Source organism: Phalacrocorax aristotelis, chromosome 2, assembly GCF_949628215.1.
Source record: "Phalacrocorax aristotelis chromosome 2, bGulAri2.1, whole genome shotgun sequence".
In the NCBI taxonomy this organism is placed as follows: Eukaryota; Metazoa; Chordata; class Aves; order Suliformes; family Phalacrocoracidae; genus Phalacrocorax; species Phalacrocorax aristotelis.
In genome coordinates, this window is record NC_134277.1 from 2,171,154 (window position 1) to 2,191,830 (window position 20,677).

Genomic DNA, 20,677 nt, shown 5'->3' on the forward strand with positions numbered 1-20,677 from the left:
GTCTGTATTATGAAATCAATAAGAAGCAGCAGTTCTTATTCAGAGTCTTACTGTGTAGGGAAGTACAAAGAGAGGGAGAAAAAGACCATATTTTTCCTTGAGAGCCTCTGGGGAATCTGTTATTACTCCAGAGGATTTCATCCTTTGGAGGAAGATGCAATTCAGTGGTGAAAAGTTATCATGACATTTCCTAGCAATAGATGCACCTCATGTCTAGTATCTCCTGGCAGAACAGCACAGACCTTATGCTTAGTTTTTTCTGCTCTTCATTAATATTGAAAGCAAATCCAACAAGGAAAAAGTAGCGGGAGGAAAATAATGTGAACAGCTTTTCCATGGGCTTCTTTCCCAAATGAACCAGGAATGAAATTTAAAAAGTTCAGCTTCCCATCTCCTCCTGTTGACCTGCCCATCCAGACTTACAGTCCTTACCACACACCTAGTTAGGCTGACCAAAGCCAATAACTATTTTCTTGATGTCTCTTACATCAGCTGTGCCCTTGGGGTATTAAGCTGCTGTCAGCTGAACTCTTGCCTCTATTAACCAGCAGAAGAAAAATACTAGAAAATGATATGATGGCACTGGTGGGTAAACCACTGCCATGACAGTCTTTAGTCCCAAGAAGAGATGTTAACAATGCCAGGCTTGTTTTAACACCACAAATAAGGCAAAATATATCCATCACAAACGACTTTTAAAGCTGTCCCGACATATTACAAAGGAAGAACAAGGTCCCCTCTAGTGGAAAGCTATGGAATATGTCAAGCAGATCGTGCAAGTTCTTCCTCGTCCTGGCTCTGTACTGTCTCGGTTTGTTTTCTCCACACCATCCTTGCCATGCACAGACCACCAGGCTAATCCAACGAAAGCAGAGCTACTGTCATTACTACCTGGGTGTCTGAGCCTTGGCTCTTAAATCCTACTTTTGGCCTCTAGGATTTGTTGTCTCACTTATGTTTTCAGAGAAATCAGCATATCTCCAACCTTGTCATTAATGATTCACTTGGCAAAGCTTCAGCAACTGTGGATGTAACTTTTCCAATGCAATTTCTCCATCTGGTGGTGTAAAAAGCAGCTCCCAAGCTGCTGTCGGTCAGTGCGCCCCACCCCAGCAGCGCTGTTTTACACCCTTTGAGATCTGCTTTCAGATTCCACCTAACCACTGTAATATGAGCGAGAGGAAAAGACACACCAGTTTGGGACTGTACCTGTAAATTCACTTCCCTCCATGCCCACTTCAGACATTATGATAAGCTTTGTCAGGCAGGATGTTTCCCTGAAAGTCAGCCCCAGTGATGCATTCCCTTCATTCCACCCGTACACTGTCACTCTGACAACACAGAGACAAGCTGATGCATCCCCTCAGGTGACCCAGGGCTGGTAATTCTCCGAGAAGAAACTTTTATATTTTTTAATTAACACAGCATCTTTTTCTTCAGCAAGGCATGTCCACAAACTAGTGTGATCCAATACGTAAGTGTTTTAACGTATTTTCTGTCTGATCCTGGCAGAATTTAACTAAGATAAATTGCAAAGGCTGCAGCAGTCCCAGATGCAGGGTTTTTTTCTTTCTTCTTTTTTTTTTTTTTGTGTGTGAGAGCAATGGTGGTGGTATTGGGGAGGAAGGGGTTAAGGAAAGTGCTATTTTATTCTGTGATAGTGAGATTAATGACCAAGCAAAGGGGCACATTTTCTTCATTGAAGCTTTCGGATCAGGAATAGATCTGCTCCTCTTCCCTCTCCTCAAATAAGTACAGACCGAGTCAGCATCCTCTTTCTGTACATCATAAGGAGCTTTAACAGCAGGATTAACAGCACCACAGCATATTTCCAGCTGTGGGATGGGGAAGCAGTCCTTCCTGCCCAAATCACAGCTGGATCCCCTCCTACGGCTGCTTTACCCGTGAACTGGAGTTTATAAGGTGTAGGCATCCACTCAGTCCCCCCAAAATACACAGTGAGCTCCTGCAACCTTGTGCAGTTCCCAGGGAGTGACATCTGTGCACACAGGCAAATAGTATGGCCTGAATGGAAGATTTTAAAAAAGAAATCTTTTTTCCTTTCTTTTCTTTGTGACTTCTTATGAAATAAATCAATTAAACAGGGAGAGAACAGAAGAAAGCAGGTGACTGAAATATGACGATTGACACTCGTCATTGTTGCGTGTGTCGGAATCAATGTGCTTTCATTAAATCTGGCACCAGGAGCCTCTGAAGCTCCCTGAGTGAAGGTGTGTTAATATGAACAGAGACCTCATTTCTCATACACATCCAGACTGGGTTACAAACCTGTGCTCCTGCAGGGCTGCCTCCTCCCCAGCTGGCTGCATGACTCTTGTATTCCCCTTTGTTCCAGCTGAAGAAGTGGATAAAAGTAATTTTCCTTGTCTTACATGCAGCCCAGTAGTTGTCCTGAGCCATAAATCCGGGCATCTGAGACCTCGCAGGCTGAAGAGGGAATTGAAAACAGGTCCTCCACTCCTGCCTGGAAGCTGCAATCCCCACTCACCTTCAGCCTTTGAAAAATCAGGAGTGCGACTGAGACTCAGACTTAAACATAGAGACCTATAACATAGATATTCACACTCATCATTGCGGTGGATGGAGATCTAGGATGTCCAACCACTTGTCTGCATACAGGGGCAGGATTTCTGACCCTGACTTCCCTCAGGGCTCCTCTAGCATGGCAGATCATGCCTGGAGGCAGTGAGCTGCCACGAATCTTGCTCTTAATAAATATCTCTCTGGTCGTGAACATCTTTTTCATCTTTGCTCCTCAAGCCTTACACCACCCCTTCAGTAGCTCTGGCGCTTTTGTGGCCTGACTGACCTCATTAACACAGCAGAACATGCTCTTCATTTTGCTGGGTTCTTTTTCTACTGGGATGGGTTGGGTAGAAGAGAGAGGGGAAAGGGAAGGTGGGACAGGTGAGAAATATCTTTGCAGCAATAGATCAGCTCTCCATCTGTGTTGAAACCGCAGGGTGAATAGAAAGCAGTTGGATTAATATAAATCTAACTTATGGGGCTGGAGCCAAATAAACCACTGGAGAAAACTCCCCCCCTGCCCCATAAGTAGACAAAGCCATGCCAGCGTACATACTCAGAGATGGTGCATCCAGCAGAGACGATAGGTAGAGCTTTAGTCATTACGATAGCTTGCAAACCATCCCCCATTAGGTTTTTAGCTAAATAACCCATGTTAATCTTAAGGCATAAATTGCTGAGATATTTACAAAACACAGTAGGAGAAAATCTGCTTCTGATAAAACTACTCTTCAAAATTTTCCAGGAGGTGAGAGAAATAGCAGCCGCATAAAATTGTAGCAAAATCCCTGGTTTCAAAACCGCTCAGGGAGAGAACAAAGACAGGAATGCATTCAGCCCTGTTCCCCTGAGACCCTGAGTTTCTGCTGCAAACTGCTGATCACCTTCACATCCCCTTTGTCCCAGTGGGCTCTTGTCATCTGCTGCCTCTCCTGAAGGGATGATGAACTGAGGATAGCTGCTGCCTACAGCAGCACAGACGCAGGCTGCTTTTATTCTGTGCGCATCCTCCTACATCTTGGTTTGTGTCTTTCACCAGAGAAGAGAAAAAGGTGGATAAATCTTCTGGGGCGTATGCAGCTCTTTGTATTTCCTTCAGCAGTCCGGAGAAAGAGGCATCTGAGAAGGAAGGAAAGCTCTCTCCAAGAGTGTCCAAGTCATCCCTCAGAAACCACATGAGCTATGACTTAGGAAACTCCGGTCTTTGGGTTTTAGCATCCATAATTTACTTAATCTCTAAAATTACCCACATGCAAGTCCTGTTTAGGAGGAGATGAGCGCTAGTAAATACTTATCAAACTCCTTAAGGTCTTCAAGAAGAAGAAATTTTACATGATCAAGTCCTTCCATTAGTTTAGATCTTAATCTCTGTGCATTTCCATGGTTATCCAAAGTCCTGATACTCACTCCAGGTTGCAGTTTAGTTCTAGTTGTTGTCATCACGTAGCTCCACACAGTGCATTTCATTTACAAGATCCTGCTTGGCCAAATGGCCAGATTTTCTTTCGGTGGACAAAAAACCAGTGACTTGGTCTTCAAAAAGTAATAAATCCATACATCCAGTGGCACTCAACAGCCTGAGTATATGGAGACAGCGTGTCCTACCTGCTCCCAGTGCTCTACCCACAGCAATTTGGCAGCGTCCTCCCTGAAAGACTGCCAGCACTGGCTTTTAGCTGGTTCATTTCTTCTTTGCTGGGGCTTTGGCATTCCCACCAGCCTTGCCATTAGTTTTGGTGCTTCCTCCTGATTTTCCAGCTTCCCCTTCTTTTTCATCTTTCTTCCCACCACCTTGTTTCTTGTCAGTACTGTCCTTTCCCCCCTTTTCTCCTTTCTTTTTGGCCCCATCCTTCCCTTCTTTCTTAGATCCTTCTTTCTGGTCCTTCTCACCATCCTTCTTCTTGGAGCCTTTGGATCCATCTTTCTTACCCTGAGCCTTGTCCACTTTTCCAGATACAGTGGGAACTTCTTCTTTCTTTTCTTCTGCAACCTGGGCTGTATTCAAGGAGGGAAAAAGAAAATGGGAAAGCAGTTAACTCGGGTTGACACTAGCCAGGAAGATGGCAAAACTCCTGCTCCCTGCTGGCAAATCTTGGACAAAGGGAAAATACTTCTACTGAGGCTTTGTCTATACAACGGTTTTCCTCACTGACTACCAGCTTTTTGTCTTTGTTCTGAGAAGATAGACGAATGGGATAAAGCAAAATGGGTAATTTTGAGAGCTGAGTTGTGGTTCCATTGGAGGAAGTGGCTCCTGTTGGTAGGAACTGATCCATGAACTTTATAAGCACAGGCCGTAAGCGTTTCCCAATAATGACAGTCAATGTGGAGTTGTCTCCTTCCACAAGAAGGAACAGAAACATCTCTCATGCAGTTCAGTAGAGACCTGGCTTGGGTTTGGTCTGTTGTTTTTTGTTTCTTTTTTTAAATTTTATTTTTATTTTTATTGGTTGGCTTTTCTAACTCTTTGTTTTCCTCTACGGGATACGTCTCCTGCAGCTGAGAGTGGGCAGTAGGGATTCTGGTGGGGATCTTTGCTCTCAGAGACAGACAAGCAGAAGATGGCTTGCCTAGCACAGGACTACAAACCGCGCTTAGCTTATGTCCTGTCCACATCCAGCCGCCATGAGACTGGCTCCCTAGCTGTACCACTGTGATTAATGGCAGCAATATACCATGGGCCCATAGCAAATAATTGTAGTGCATAGGAACCTCTGTTTTGGTATGTTTTAACACACAAGCCACATTAGTTACAGGAAGCTTATAATAACTTTACTTATGAAATATTTTGACTTAGGAAGCTCTTGGATTCAGCGCCCACATTTCAGGTGAGAAGACTTGTAAGTATCACACTGGCTTTGCAGACTTTAATTATTCTGACAAAGGATTTGGCAGCAGAAAAGTTTTACTCAACTTTCTTATTTTTTCTTCTACTAGAAGTGGTTCATTTTCTCAAAAGTATTTCTGACCTCAGAGCTTGATGCACTGAACTCTCAGCTCAGGCTGTAACTTGACACGTAAACACAGATCATATTTCATATATTTCTTATGGAAAGTTTTTTCCTTTGCTCAAGACCAGCAGAGTATAAAGTTTTGCAAAAACAAGTGAAAATGTGCTAAGTTTCCCATGACCTATTTCTCTGAAAAGCCCCAGTATAGGGCTCAGAAATGTAAATAGATAACCATATTAACACAACTTAATAATTAAATTCATCCAAGAGGTAGCAATGACCTGGGAGCGACCTCAGCAAAAGGAGGGCGGTTGGTCACTGTTTAGTTTTCTTCAGCTGGCACCTAGGCTAAGTCAAGTTGTTTCACATTTGTCACAGGCTAAGGAAACCTGACAGTGAACTGGTTTAAGAGGTAATTTGGTATGGGCCTTTGGTGAGACGGCTCAACCCCTGCCTGGAGCCATTAGACTCCAACCTATGTAAGTAGCCCCAAATCTCCCCTTGCTGTGGATGTCTGTAGTGTCACTTTCAAATTACAGCAATGTATTACACGTGTGAATCAAACCTGAATTTGTTATGGTTGCCTAAAATATAGCTTCAGCGTGCACAATAAAATAAAATATCATCCTTTGACCTTGGGAACTGACAATTGATTTGTGCCTACAAATGGGAGTAGAATGATACAAACTCTTACAACCACAGGGGAAACCCTGACATCTCATATAAAGAAAAAAAAAGAGGGAAGAATAACAAAAAAACCCCACCACAATTTCAACTTCCTGGACAAATATGGTAGGAACCAGGTGAAGTCCCAAAAATGTCAGCTGGAGCAGCCTCAGACCAGAATACTTGAAGATCTTCCAGGCCACGGACACAGACAGTATATCTCCACCAACACCAATAGCCAAGTCCTGCTTGTACTTATCCCACAGACTGGGAGACAGAGCACGAATAAATCAATTTGTATATAACATTTTATACACTGAACCCTAAAGTCCATTTTATTTATATCCAGTAAAAGGGCTTGCCATATACGATACTCAAAAAAGTGCATGGAGAGCCATTTGGCCATTGGAATATTCCATCGTAGTAAATGTGAAGTAGGGTAAAATAATGCCAAGAAATGAGAGTGTTTAAGTGTTGTAATATATTCATGATTAATAACATTTGACATTTACAGAAATCTTTAAAGCATTTAATGGCCACTCAGTAATTAAAATCACTCAAGTCGTCTCACTGGCCTTGACTGGGACTGCCAGGGGTTGAAACAGTGTAAGTATATAAATAGTTGACAAATACATACATTATGTTTCATGGCTGCATAAATCAAGGTGGGTTGCCAAATGTCAGTGGGGTGACATGGCAGAGCATCACACTCCGTACAGATGAAAATAACAGCACAGAGTTGAAGCCCAAAGGTTTGCATACTTTCCATTGTAATGCCTAAATCATGTAGTGAGACTTTTCTGGGGCCAGGATGCACACTAATCTCAGAAGGAGGGCAAACCGGTGAGTTTGATCACACATAGCTTTTGCATCTAACACTTTAGGCACCGACAGCTGTGTCAGTCCTTTCGGGTCTCCAGGACTGGACACATACAGGCATTTTTAAGGCACAATTTACCTCTTCCACTTTAGCACCTCCCCTACTGTGAAAGGAAACACATCCTTTTTATTTTCCACTGTGGATAAAGGGATAAAGTTGAGACAACTGGTGCTGATGCAGACTTCATAGATGTGGATAATGTACTTGTGGTTAGATGACTCCCACCCTGGTACTAGTTCCTTCAGGGCAACTTGGGCAGATTTATGTCTGACCCCAGAGGACTAGGAGCTTCAGAGCACACGTCTTCATGAGCCGTTACCAGACATCAGCAGCTACTCAGCAAGATGTTATCCACCAACCTTCTACCCTGCACCGTGCCAGGACCATAGTTCTGGGATGCTCCAAAGGTCAAAGGGTGGTCAGCTATTCAGCTTCACATTTAACTGGATAAAAATTTAGGTAGTCTTGATGGTGCAGCTGACTTCCCATAAATTGCTTTCTTGTGGTAATTTATTGACGAGTTCATGCTGCAATAATTTACTATTGTCTGATTAAATCTACACCAAAATAGCCAGCCTTTGGATGGAGTACATGTACGTGTCTGTGGGATGTAAAGGCTGCTTACAGGAGATCAAAATTTATTAGCATTCTGGGGTGAAGCAGCCATTCTGCTGCCCAAATACCCTTTTTGTCTCTTCTGGATATTCTCATCCTTAATTTATTGGTTTTCCAGCTTCCAGCTAGGCAGGAAGAGGATGCAGCAGAAAATGAGTGAATTTGGCTTTCTGCTATCTACAGGCCTTCACACCCTCTGGGATCTACTTATAGCTTGTCCTTACTGAGTCAGAGTCTGGTCTTTTGGGCAGGAAATCGAAGGATACAATACTAAGCATTTCCATGTGTGACTGCTCATACATCTAAGAGTGCATTAACTAGACTTTGGGATGACTTTAAGGTAGGTTAAGAGAATTTAACTGTATAGACAAGGGGCTTATTCATGCCAATTGGGTTCTGCTCCAGAACGTGGTCTGGCCACCCTCAGTTTATAGTATAGGATTAGTCAGATGTCTGAACACCTCTGAAATACTGGTGTATGTGCAAGTTCCTACTGCTAAGCACTTAGTTCTGTATTTTGCTAGTGTAGGACTAAATTTCTACAATCATGTTATCTGCCTCTTTCTCCAGTTTCATGGACCGAAGCATCACATTTTGAGTCAACGAAATTCCCAGTTTCTGTGAAGCTACCGAGCGCAGGGCTTGCAGAGACACAGGAAAGAGGAAAAATAAAATCAAAAAAAGGTATTGAGAAAACAGAAGTGAAATGCAGAAAAGGAACTGAGAAGCAGAGAGTCCAGGGTACGATGGATCTCATCAGAAAAGAGAAGCCATAGACAGACAGACAGGAAGGCAGTCCCCTAATTTCCTTGCAGGGCCATTTCATCTTCTTCTTTCACCACAGGCAGGGAGTTGAGAGGTCTGGACTGGACATGACCAGAGAGAGTTAGGAGAGTTTCAGTAGAGCCTAGGGTACAGAATCAGGAAAGATGTGTGAGAGGAGCAGAGACCCATGACAGGAATACCCTTGGCCATCTAAACGGGGCAAGCTGTTTGTGGGTAATGTGAAACCCTAACAACTCTTTTCTTCCTGCTGACACCACACTCCCCCCCAAACCCAGGAACTGGCCCTTAAAATTAATCAGAATGTCTGCAAATATTAAACATGAACTTCAAAGGAGTGACCCTGACTTGGACGGACAGAGAAGCTGCCCCTTTCATCTAAATGACCGTGCCTGCTGCCACAAATGCTGCAGGTTTAGTGCATGTGAACGGAGGAGTTTACCAAGCCACAGCAGTATCTTAATGGTTGTGCCCAAGGAGCCACATTGATTTACACTAAGGGAGGACCTCGCCCTTTGCATTCATGCACACAGAAAGCGACCCCAAAAGAAGAGGTGGGTTTTATGTGTAGGTGAGGGCATGGGAAGTACCTCCAGGGATCTCTGTCAGCTCGTTGAGTGGTGGCACAGTCTCCAGTTTGTCTGCATATGTCTTGGCTGCTTGCCTTTGAGCGTATCGTGCCTCGATCTCTTTCTTTGTCCGGGGAATCCGGCACTTGAAGATACAGCAGAGTGTGATAACTGGGCAAAGAGACAGAGAAGCAAGAGTATTCAGTTTAGTCAGCAGATCTCTGCCCAGTACAGGCTGGCCCATTTACAGTGGGGAGGTTGCAGGAAGAAAAATGAATTTCTGAAGAATTTCTTCCTGTGGGAACATGTAGCCATTTACATCTGTGGAAGTACCTGCCTGAGGGATATGGTCACACAGTCTAAAGCAATTGGGTTACCTGAAAATAAAGAATTCTCACTCTTGGTTGAGCTGTGATAAAGGACTGAGCATGTCCTTCCCACCAAAACCAATGTAAAACATTGCCTTAAATGGTATATGCCACTGGTGTTTCTGAGTATAAACAACTTAAATTCATTATCTCTTTGGAAATTACAGCAGCAATTAAGATGTACTGTCACCCTTCAACTGTGTGTTATTGCTAGAGGTGCCTGACGACACAGCCATTCTTTTTGTGGTAGGTAGATGCTGGGGCTGTGGACCTCCAGCTGAAGAAAGCAAGAGGAGTTTGACATGTAAATGCTGTAAACCCTTCAAAATAGATTCAGAACAAGAGCTCAACATATGCCTTAACTGACTTTCATCCAAATCCACTTAGCGCAAGCCAAGAATTGAACCCAGGTGTCCTAAATCCCCCCACCGTGCTCTTATTAGTCCATCTTGCTTCTTTCCATGAGCTATGCTTTTTTACATGAGTTAAGGATGAGGCTGATGTTGTTACTCCTAGGAAGAGATATTTTCGCTTCATGCTTAAACCTATACATTATTTCTAAATTTCCATCTGCAAATCTAATAATGATTCAGACAATTCATTGTAATGAAATCACTATTGATTGGTTTCCTGGACTAGGAATTCACAGGCTTGAGCAGGTCATTGGTCCATCCATGTACCACTTCTGACAACAACACAGCAGCAACTTCAGGGAAAAGATGAACGAAACTTGGAAACAGGTAATCATAAAATTACTTGGCCCATAGATCATAAACACATCAAGAAGCATGAGATCTCATGGTTTAGATGAACTTTTGAGTTGCTTTTTTGTTGCCATCTTTAAAATATTTCGACGGATTCTTCTATTCTAAATAAGACCTCAAATCTCCAATTTACCTAAGCTCTTAACCTTGTTTATATACCTTATGGAAATGGGTTCTGCAGGCAGGCAGAGCCTTGTGCTTGGAAAGATAGTGTATGATCAGTTTTACATGCTCCGCCTCTTATTTTAAATGGAGTTCCCCCATGCGGCATCAACACTATGAGAAGGGAGCAGGCGTCCAATTTTCTGTACACTTCAAAAGTCAGGCAATCTCCTGTGGCTTTGTATCACCACGAGCAGCGTATTAGACCTTTGAGACTAATCCAGGGAAATGAGAGAAATAATCTGTATGTTTGGTTCCAAGTGTGAGCATTTCTTATTCACCAGGAGTAAAACCTTTTTGCAGACAGCCTTTACAACACACCACACGGACCATTTGCTGGTGTAAATTTTACTCCCTAAAAGTTTGTCCTGTACCTGTCCAGCCTCTCCTAAGTAAAGAGGGATCAGGTTAAGCAGGAACAAGCTCTGCATGATCTCTTCATATAACAAAAGAGAAAAGGAAAGTAGTAAAACAACTTTCTCAGTGTTTTGACGTTGGTGTAAAGTTACCAAGGAAAGTGTAGCAGCTCCTCTACCCCTTTGCTGAATTTTGCTGCCAAAAATATCACTCCCCTTAAACAGTTCTCTGCAGAGGTGTTGTAGTGGAATCAACTCAGGGCCACCTAAATGTCACAACAGGATGAGACACCTGAAGCTGAAGTGCGTTGCCTAAAACAACATGAAATTGCAATAACCTGTAATTGGGGAAGCAATCAAGATGCTTTTATCCTCTCTCTTCCGTGAAGGTCAGCAACAAACTGAGGGTCATCCAGCTTTTACTTGTCTTACAAAAGGAAAGCGAGGTACGTATGGCGTTATTGGCAGCCTGTAGGTGGGTAACGTACCACATCTGGAAAGCACACATCTGGGACTGCCCTGCTATTCAAGGCAGCAGGATTTCACTGTGCACCTGCCCACAGAGCCTGCTACAGCCACCTCACAGCCCAGGGATGGCACAGACCATTTCAGGCTAGCAGACAAAAAAGTACTCCGTATCTGGGCAAGGACTCAAGGTCAGACTAGACTTAAGTATATATTTTTAACAGTGACAGCAACCAGCAAAACAATTTACTAGAGGGAATGGGGTACATGTTTTAACTCTAACCACTTTTAAATCAAGATCTATTGTTTTCCTAGAAGCACTCTGGAATTTGACTAAGCCAGAAAATCCTCTACTTACATTTGAGAAAAATCTGCCAGGAAAATTAGCACCATATTTCCTGGAGATTGATAAACCATAACACTGTCAGCTTTCAAGTAAAGCCCAAAGAGATTCATCAATGGCCTTGGAAGTCAAGGACAAAATGCCTGCCAGTATCACAGTAGGTGGCTTAGCCCTGCAGGAAGGAGTAGGGGTTGTTGTACCTCTCACAGTTCTACTTCTCCTCAATTACTAAGGACAAAAAATGTTAGTTGCTACATGACAGTCATGAGCTGGGCTCTCTGTTTAACTTTCTAATGGAGATAAAGTGTTACACTGAGGTACTGGGGACTTATGTTGTCTTGGCATGTGAAATGATTCATAACCAGCCACTGGAGCAAGAGGCTTATATGAAAATAATCCAGTACTATTCCTATCTCCATCCCCCTTGCAAGCTGTGCTTAGTGTGAGGCTCAAGCCATGCGGGGGGCTGAGTATTGGCCTGAATGTCACTATCTTTTCAAAAGAATAGGTGAGTTATTAAGATTTTGGTACAGGAGCTTTAGGATACTGAAACTGATGTCAGGAATGATTATTTCATTGCTAGTGGGAAGTTATTGCCCATTGGATGTCTTTGCTTTTCCCTCTAGGTCAGACATAGGAGAAAGAGTGGGTGGAATTCATCTGCTTTTGTTTATGTGTCCCAAAGCTAGAGATTATGGTCTCAGACAGTCACTCCAGGCTTCCTTTATCACTAATTGAGAGAAAGAAGCATCTCTACAGGGTGATTAATCTCATTTTAAAACAGAAATTTAAGGTATACCAAATAAATCATTGTCTAGATCTGCCTTTCTCCCCATTAACTAAAAAAAGAGCTCGGAGTGGCCAGACTGACACAGGACTGTGGAAGAGCTGTGACCCCTGGAGTGAAAGCCAGAGGCTGGACAAAGATTGGATATTAGGAAAAATTTCTTTACTTAAAGAGTGGTCAGGCATTGGAACAGGCTGCCCAGAGAGGTGGGGGAGTCACCATCCCTGGAGGTATTTAAAAGGTGTGTAGATGTGACACTTCAGGGCATGGTTTAGAAGACATGGTAGTGTTGGGTTGGGGGTTGGACTTGATGATCCTAGAGGTCTTTTCCAACCTTAATGATTCCATGATTCTATGAATGTGCCCAAGAGCTTCCCAAATGATGTCAGAGATCTACATTTAGGTGTGTGAACGGTTCCTTCAGTTAGAAGAGGTGAATCCCATACTTTGGAACTGAAGAGTGAAATGCTTATTGCATAATAGAAGTTTGGAGACATCTTAGCATAATTTCTGTGTGCCCGGTGGATACTTCAAGATTTTTCCTGCTTCAGACCAGTGGGATTGTATTTGCCTCACTGATAATTTATGCATCAAGCGAACCAGAAAGCAATGTAACCTGTAGCGTTTCCTGGGCCTTTGCTGATGCCAAGGCTAATGTTATTTTCCACTGGAAGGGCAGAGATCTTTTTGTTTTAAACTGAACATGGCTGTAAGGGTTTTGAGAGCACCCTCACCATCATTACCCTTTCTGGGGTTTGGCTGCCTGGGTTCAGGGCCAGATGCGAAGTAATGTAGCTGGTGGCCTTCAAAGGAGGAGTTAGAAGAAGCCTCAGTGGAGGTTCCTCTGTTCTTCGCTTGGAGTGACTCTTAAGCCGATGCTCTCATGCCTGGCTCCCGCCCAAGGTCCACTGCGGTGGATGTTGTTGTTGTGCCCATGCTGGGTCATGTGTCCCATTGACCCAGACCCTGACCCATGGGCATGAGTTTCTGGCTTCACTTCAGACCTGCTTCATCACTGCCGACTCGGCTGTGCCTGACGCCAGTTACATTCAGCCATCATGTGAGGATGGTTGGTAATGAGGATTGCTGTTTAAAAATACCCATTCCTATAAGATAACGGATCAAGAATCAGACTGTACTCTCTTCTATGAGAGTTAAACATCAAAGCAATGCCCTTACAAAAGCTTAGTATGTGGCATGGCATCAGCTGAGCACGTTAACTGATAGGCCCGTGTTCGCAGGGTAGAAGAATTACAACACTAACAAAAACAACACTGAAAACCTCCATGAGGGTAATATGTATAACGAAAGCAGCTTAAACTAACAGTTTTTGTTTGGGATATGAATATGTACAGAAATATTAATTGCAGCTCAGTTGAATAGTGATAACTTGATCACTTTTGACTCTGGGTCCATAGGATGAAGTATCTGGGGGACTAGTTAGGTTGGATGTCACTTGAGATCTTGAGAAGGCTTCTAAAATGAGGCCTGAGTAAACTATTGCCTGTTTGATGCTACAGTGAGCTTAAAGCAATATCCATAAGATTTATCAGTGCCCCATTAGCACCAGGGAAGGTCCATGAAAATATTCACCACCAAGGCTTGCATTATTCAAGGTGTCTCTGTTATTAAACTACATAAAGCAGAAGAAGAAACATCCTGTGCAACAAAATGTAGTGGAGTAATTTTCAATTATCTCCATTTTCTCAGCTTTTCTGTATTAATAATATATAACCTTGTGATACTGTGTTAATAAGCATCTTCCATTAACTGCATGATTAAAACACAAGCTTTTCATTTTTCAACAACATGCTGTGGATTGTTCTGCTCGTTGGCAGTTACCTGACATACACGGTGGAATTCAGCCACCTATCCTGAAGCAACATTTCTGTTTTAAATTAAAAATTCAGGTCTGGTCCTGCACGTGGTGTTCTTTTTCCGCACTGAAGATTCAAGCTGACAAATAATTTTTCATTGCTTCTGCCAGGTTGATCATGTGAAATGTAACTTTTCGAGAAGAAAACAAATACTTGGTGGTCCTTTATGAAACGGGCATTTTAAAGGAGTCAACTTTTTGCTATCTACGATGACAGAAGAGGTATTGTAAGTGATGTATTTTCATTCTTCAGCATATACTAAAAAAATGTTGACTGGACCCTGAAGCTCCTCGCTTTCTCAATTTTTAGCACGTTTTCATTATTTTTACAGGGTGCAACATCATCCTATTCATATCCAATACGATTCAGGTTGGAGGAGCTGAGAAATGGCTGCAAAAACCTATCACCTGAAGTACAGCAACACAGCAAATGTTAAATACATAATATCCACCATAAACAATTAGATGCTTGTGACTAAATAACAGCTCTGTGTTTACTCCCACTAGCTTAAACTAAAATATTTTGTTTCATAATTGAAGCAAGCTAAGAGCATACACGAAACACCGTGAAAGAGCTCTATTGGATTAAACTAAATATCCATGTGGCCAACTTACCCTGGTCTCAGAAAAAGAGACTTCATGGTCTCTTTTTAATTTTCACTAAAGTGAATTTAGCTCGTCAACAGTAACACAGTTGCTTCTAGTTTAGCTGGGCAGTAAATTTAAAAAAAAAAAACACAAAGAAGGAAAGAAACAACTTGGTTCTCCTAGGAGCTGAGAAAGATGTAAATGAAATATCTCCCCCGGAGACTGCTTGGTGTAATATTTCAGCAGAGCTGTGATTGAGAACGGAACAGTTTTATAAATTGAATGGAAATTGGCTGCAATACACAGTAGGTTTGTTCCCTCTGAAGCTGAAAAAAATACAGTGTGCCAATGAAGCGTTTAATTAACATTTAGCAGAGTAGCCTGTGCTGCTCTGAGTTAATTAGGCAGCCATTCCATTGTTAATAATGCAAGCAATTAATGCAGATGTATTCAATGGCAAGTTAACTGCAGCACTTGTGTTTGAAATGCTCTTTGACAAGCCCGGAGAGTTGCTTATTACGTGACTACAATGATGCTTTAAGGACAGAGCTAGTGTATTTTGTGTTAATAACTGGCTAATTGTGATAAAGGAACGATCAGTGAGGGCTACTAAGCTCTTAAGAAAAGCAGTGCTTGAGTGGCTCCTTGTAGGACCGGTCCACCCTGAGGGCTCAGATGATGCTGGTGCCTGAACCGTCTCATTGAAAGATGCCACTGCTGCTACCAGAGCTATTGCTGAGATACTAGTGCCTCAGGAGAGGTCCCTGAGCTGGGATCCAGAAGAAGGAGGCTTTCCCTCTAAAGGGTGTGCAAACCATCTACAGGGCACGTACCCCTATCCTGGCTGTGACTAAGGCTTGGGATCAGGTTGCAGCAATGGGGCCTCAGGATCTCCTCCCAGAAAACAGAGGGTCGTAGATGGTAAGAGTGCCAGCCCTAAAGGCCAGGTTAGAGATTAATTAGATTCCCTCTCAAGATCCTTCTCAGTCCTGTATTCCATCCCACTCTATGGCTGTTCCTTCAATCGAAATCTGGTGGTTGGATTAATGTATTAATTTCCTAGAAAGCAACAATAGGAGCCAAAGAATGAAGGGATGTAGATTGTAGTCCTGATAGTTGTGCCAATACGACTTCAAGCAAAACATGTTTTTACATATGTCTGCCTCTATAAACTGCCCTTAGGATATCCTGAAAGAACTGCTGCAAGAGGTCAGGGCTGCTCCGATATTTGCTCAGCCATCAAGCTTAACTATGCCTCTACATGTGATATTTTCCTGGTGTCTGGAAATGAGGGTCTGTCCACACCATTAGATCACATCATCTGACCTCTCTGCACATCACAGGTTATTATGTTTAATTACTGCCTGAGTGAAATTACTTGTGTTGGATTGAATCCCACCTTACTCTGGGGAGAGCTGTTAAGGGATGGAGAGTATGGCAATGTTTAATCACCCTCCCTGCCACATTTATTTCTCAAATTCTCATTTGAATTGACCTCATTTTAATTTCCAGACTCTGCTTTTTCCTCTATCCACTAGACTGAAATGACCTTTAATACCTTTTTTTTTTTTCCTTCAATGCTGCAATCAAGTGGCCTTTTGATCTTCTTCCCAACAAGCTAAACAAAGTGTGTTCAGTGAGACTCTTGTTTGAATTGTTTGAAGACCTTTCTCCAGGCATCAAACAGAGGTGAGGATTTTTGGTCTTTTTTCTTTTTTCTTGCAAGCCTTTATTTTTTCAGCATTCATTTTCATAATAGGCACAAACATCTCACCAGGACAGCATACAGAGGTCAAAAAACCTTCCTACCTCTCACTAACCCATACTAATACATTCAAATAACTCCTTACTGCAGCAATACCCTGAACTATGGTGCTTAAATGATTGCTTTGCTCTGATAATAGGTACTAAATTTTACTAATTATCATTTAGTCACTGAATATTGGTTTATTCTGTAGATGAGGTCTCTATTCTTTCCTCCCAACCACAAATCTTTGCTTCTGCTGTCATTCACTGTGTTCTGTTTGAATGGATTCAGCCAACTCCCTGCATGGCTCCTTCCACCTCTTTTTATTTTTCTCTTTCTGTTCTCCTGTCTACTGGCAAGGAGGACAGCTTTAACAGCAGCCACTTTATATTATTCTGAGCTCACCAGTGAAAAATATGGGTTAGGGTTGGACCTCTCATCAGAATAAGCATTTCCTTAGGAAATTTTCATCTGAGCAAAGATACATTTCTGAGGTTGGAAACGTCGTGTGGGACAAAAAGACACGGGTAGACACTAGGAGCTCCCTGGAGCACCCCTGTAGATCCAGTCAGGGTAGCCAGGGCACCTGAGGACACAGGTCATCTCATCCTTACGTAGACATCTAAAGCAAACAGATCAATTATTCCCACTTCTTCTCTTACCTGGTCACCTCTAGACACCTACCCTGAAAGCATCTCTAGAGAGGTGAGATGAATCACAGTGACAAAGTCCATATGAGAGATTTTGGCTGGAATTCTCAGCTATTAACACATGTCCTAATTTTAAAAATCTCCTGATTTCTTATGCTTTCTGTCACTTTCTTAAGGCCTTTTATGCCTAGTGCAATAGCCCCTGAGGCTAAGGTGGAGCTCTCTAACCTTTTTCACCATCCCATCTTAAAGGCTGGGAGCAGGAGGGGATTTACCATCCCAGGGGGTGAGAGTCTTGGGACCAAACCCTCTCTGTTGCCTCCAGGCAAGGAGAGCAGCTGTCACAAGGAGGAGCTGACACTGAAGCTGTGTAAGGCAAGATCTAAGGACGATTGTTCCATAATAAGGAGAAATAGCTCTTGTCAGGCATTTATTTAAAAAAATAGTCAATAAGCTGGGCCTCTCTTTTCTGTCAAACTAGAGCTAGCAACAAAACCCAGGATCCCAACACCCACAGCTAATTTTGTGATTCAGGTAGATCAAAACCATATTTGGATCTAGTCTGTGCAGCTCAGACCTGTCTACCCTCAGACCTCACATAGTCCTATGGGTACACACAGATTTCAAATCATAATTAACTGCAAGTAACATATGGCTGCTACCTATATTCTTTTACACCAGCTGAGAAGTAAGGATATGGGCTGTCATTTACCCTGCCCTGGGAATCTGCAAAATCCCTATTGTTTGGTGTTAGCTGAATTTTGTGCGCGGTGGTGGCTTGTGCCTGATCTCCACACTAGGTGGAGAAAATGCACAGGGTGGGTCAGGCATGAAAGTGCATCTGAAGGGCAAAGGGGAATTAAAATTATGATGGCCTGTTGAAATAATAATAGTATTAATAAATCTGAACATGAAGAGTTAACCAAGTGGGTTTGTCCAGGAAGGCTGCAAATCTGACTTTCATTTTCAGATCCATAAAGCCATACAGAAATGATACTCGCTTCTCCCAAGCAGATCTCAGGGACACCTGTACCTCGTGCTCTGTGCCATACAGCAAAGCGGCCTCTCCTCCCAGTCCCTGTCTCTGATGCCAGAGTCCACCTGTGCACAAATCTGCACTCCATCACCCCGTTGCCTTGAGCATGAATGGTCACTGACTGGGAGGGAGGGTGGAGATGCAGGTTAGGCTTCCAACTGGTGGGAGCACCCACATAGAGGAGCTGTTTTGGAGCCCTGCCATGGTCCAACACCCCAAGTTCTTCCCCTTGCAGGCTCCAGACACAGTCCCCTCTATGTGACCTGATAACTGTCACACTTAAGAGAAACCAGCCTCAGGCAATGGCATCTCCGATGCTTTTTAGCTGATAAGGGTCACAACAACGAATTTTGTTGTAGCCTTTTGTGTGTGTTTGTGTATGAGCAAGCATGCACAACAAAGGAAGTTTAAGATAACATTATAGTACAAAACAAAAACATCATAGGTTATTTGTTATCAAAATAATCAGCAAGAAAGAATATTTACTTGTTATTAAATGGAGTACTTAAAAAATGGTCCTTCCTTTGTAAAAGACGCTTAACTCTCTCTTAAGCATCCTTTTTTATGCTCAGTTTGAGCTGCCTATGCTGGTCCCTATAAGTCTGGGGGCTTGGGCCATTTTGTAGGCATGCAAGTGCAGGACAGCTCTAAAGAAGGAAATATCTCAAGAAATATAAGACATTTCCATGTGAGAACGTTGGCTGATGGCAAAAGAGGGGCTCAACCTATTGTCTCCATGTAAGAGTCATCCTTTGTCCCAGGTGGTGTTTTCTGTGACTCCTCCCCTCGCGCCCACCTCTGCACCTACTATTCTGTGCACCCTGATGAGTGTTTCTCCTATGCTGGGCTGCTGGTGACATGCTGTTTGAAGGTAGATGCTAAAGCCTCTGTCAGAAAGCACTGCGTGAAGCATCCCTGACCCAGCCTAAACTATCTGGGCCTCCCCGGAAATTCTGTGCATTAATGGAAACATATGGGTAGTTTTGCATTCCAAAAAAGTAATGGTTATTTAATAGTGTAAATCTTTTGCCTGGCATTTATATTTCAACACCAGCGGAAAGTTGGTAAATAAAACCTCTGAGGCTTCAAAATAAACTGCACTCAGTTAATTGCATTTGAGATGTCCAACAGCTTTGTTGGTGCTCATTAAATAATATTCCTGGGAACACATTTGTTCAACGTGAGCCTCCCTTGTACTCTCACAGTGTATTATACTCCTCTTGAACCTTTGGAGGGTTCAAGGGAAAGAATCCCAGTTTACACAGGCAGGAAGGCAAAAGCTTTGCATTCGTGACTCCCAAGCATCGCTCCTGATGACAGACCTGCTTCTTCAAGATTTCACGTGTCTGGTTATGTGTCAGGAGAAGAATTACTGATGCTTATGTCTGGGGCTACATGTTACTATTTGGCTGGCACAGGTGAGAATGGGAAAGCATCTCTGGTAGGCCTTGTAGAATGACACAAAGATAGGGAAAAAGAGATAGGAACCGAGCCTCCTAGTTTTGCAATCAGCTTCTGCTTTAGCCCACTACTTTGTCCCCCCTCATCCAGGTAAGCCCTACCTCCCAGTAGTACTAGACCTGGTGTGGACTATGTGTAAGGATGTACAGTGAGCAACCCTATTTCCATGGCCCCAGATCTGTTCTGGTGCCACTAAAACACCATCACTGAATAATACCAATGAATTAAAGGTCTGTCACTCAGACACGAGGTGGTCTGAAGTCCACCACCAGCTTAGGCAGCTCAGCAGTTCCCTAGCATGATAACTGGGAACCACCCAAAGCCAACTTGGTCTTCAGTTTGAGTTGAGCACAAGGCATGAGCTCCTGCCTGGAACACGGAAGTGGGATGCAGTAACAGCTCTGCTGCAGCCCCACCCCACGTGGGGACCTCCTGCTACAGGTCCATCCTACCTTCCTCATTCAACAGAGTAGATTCAAAACAGGATGATAAGAAAAGAGACCCCACCTGCAGTACTGCATCCAGCTCTGGAGACCTCAACACAGAAAGGACATGGACCTGTTGGAGCGGGGCCAGAGGGGGCACAGAAATGCTGCTAGGGCTGGAGCCCCTCTGCTGCGAGGCCGGGCTGGGAGAGCTGGGTTTGTTCAGCCTGGGGAAGAGAAGCTGTGGGGAGACCTTATTGCGGCCTCCCAGTGCTTAAAGGGGGGCTGTAGGAAGGGTGGGGGCGACCCCTTTAGCAAGGCCTGCTGTGACAGGCCAAGGGGTGATGGTTTTAAACTAAAGGAGGGGAGATTTACACTGGATATAAGGAAGAAATTAAAATTACGCTGATGGTGGTGAAACCCTGGCCCAGGTTGCCCGGAGCAGTGGTCGATGCCCCATTCCTGGAAACATTCAAGGCCAGGCTGGCCGGGGCTCTGAGCAACCTGATGTGGTTGAAGATGTCCCTGCTCACGGCAGGGGGTTGGACTAGATGGCCTTGAAAGGTCCCTTCCCACCCAAACCGTTCTATGGTACTATGAAAGGGGTCTCTCCCTGCCTGTGGTACCTGAAGTACATC

At 43.4% G+C, this 20,677-nt stretch overlaps 1 protein-coding gene across 1 annotated transcript in view; it reads right to left on the reverse strand.

Annotated features, from left to right (window-relative positions):
- Positions 1 to 3,810: 3,810 nt before the first annotated feature.
- The window catches only part of TMIE (transmembrane inner ear), a 41,319-nt gene continuing 24,452 nt past the window's right edge, over positions 3,811 to 20,677 (reverse strand). The window contains exons 5-8 of the mRNA XM_075086259.1: positions 9,033 to 9,182; positions 5,457 to 5,477; positions 4,438 to 4,530; positions 3,811 to 3,857 (exon numbers count right to left, since the gene is read on the reverse strand). Coding sequence (XP_074942360.1) covers positions 3,811 to 3,857; positions 4,438 to 4,530; positions 5,457 to 5,477; positions 9,033 to 9,182 — 311 coding nt within the window. The remainder of the gene's footprint in view (positions 3,858 to 4,437; positions 4,531 to 5,456; positions 5,478 to 9,032; positions 9,183 to 20,677) is intronic.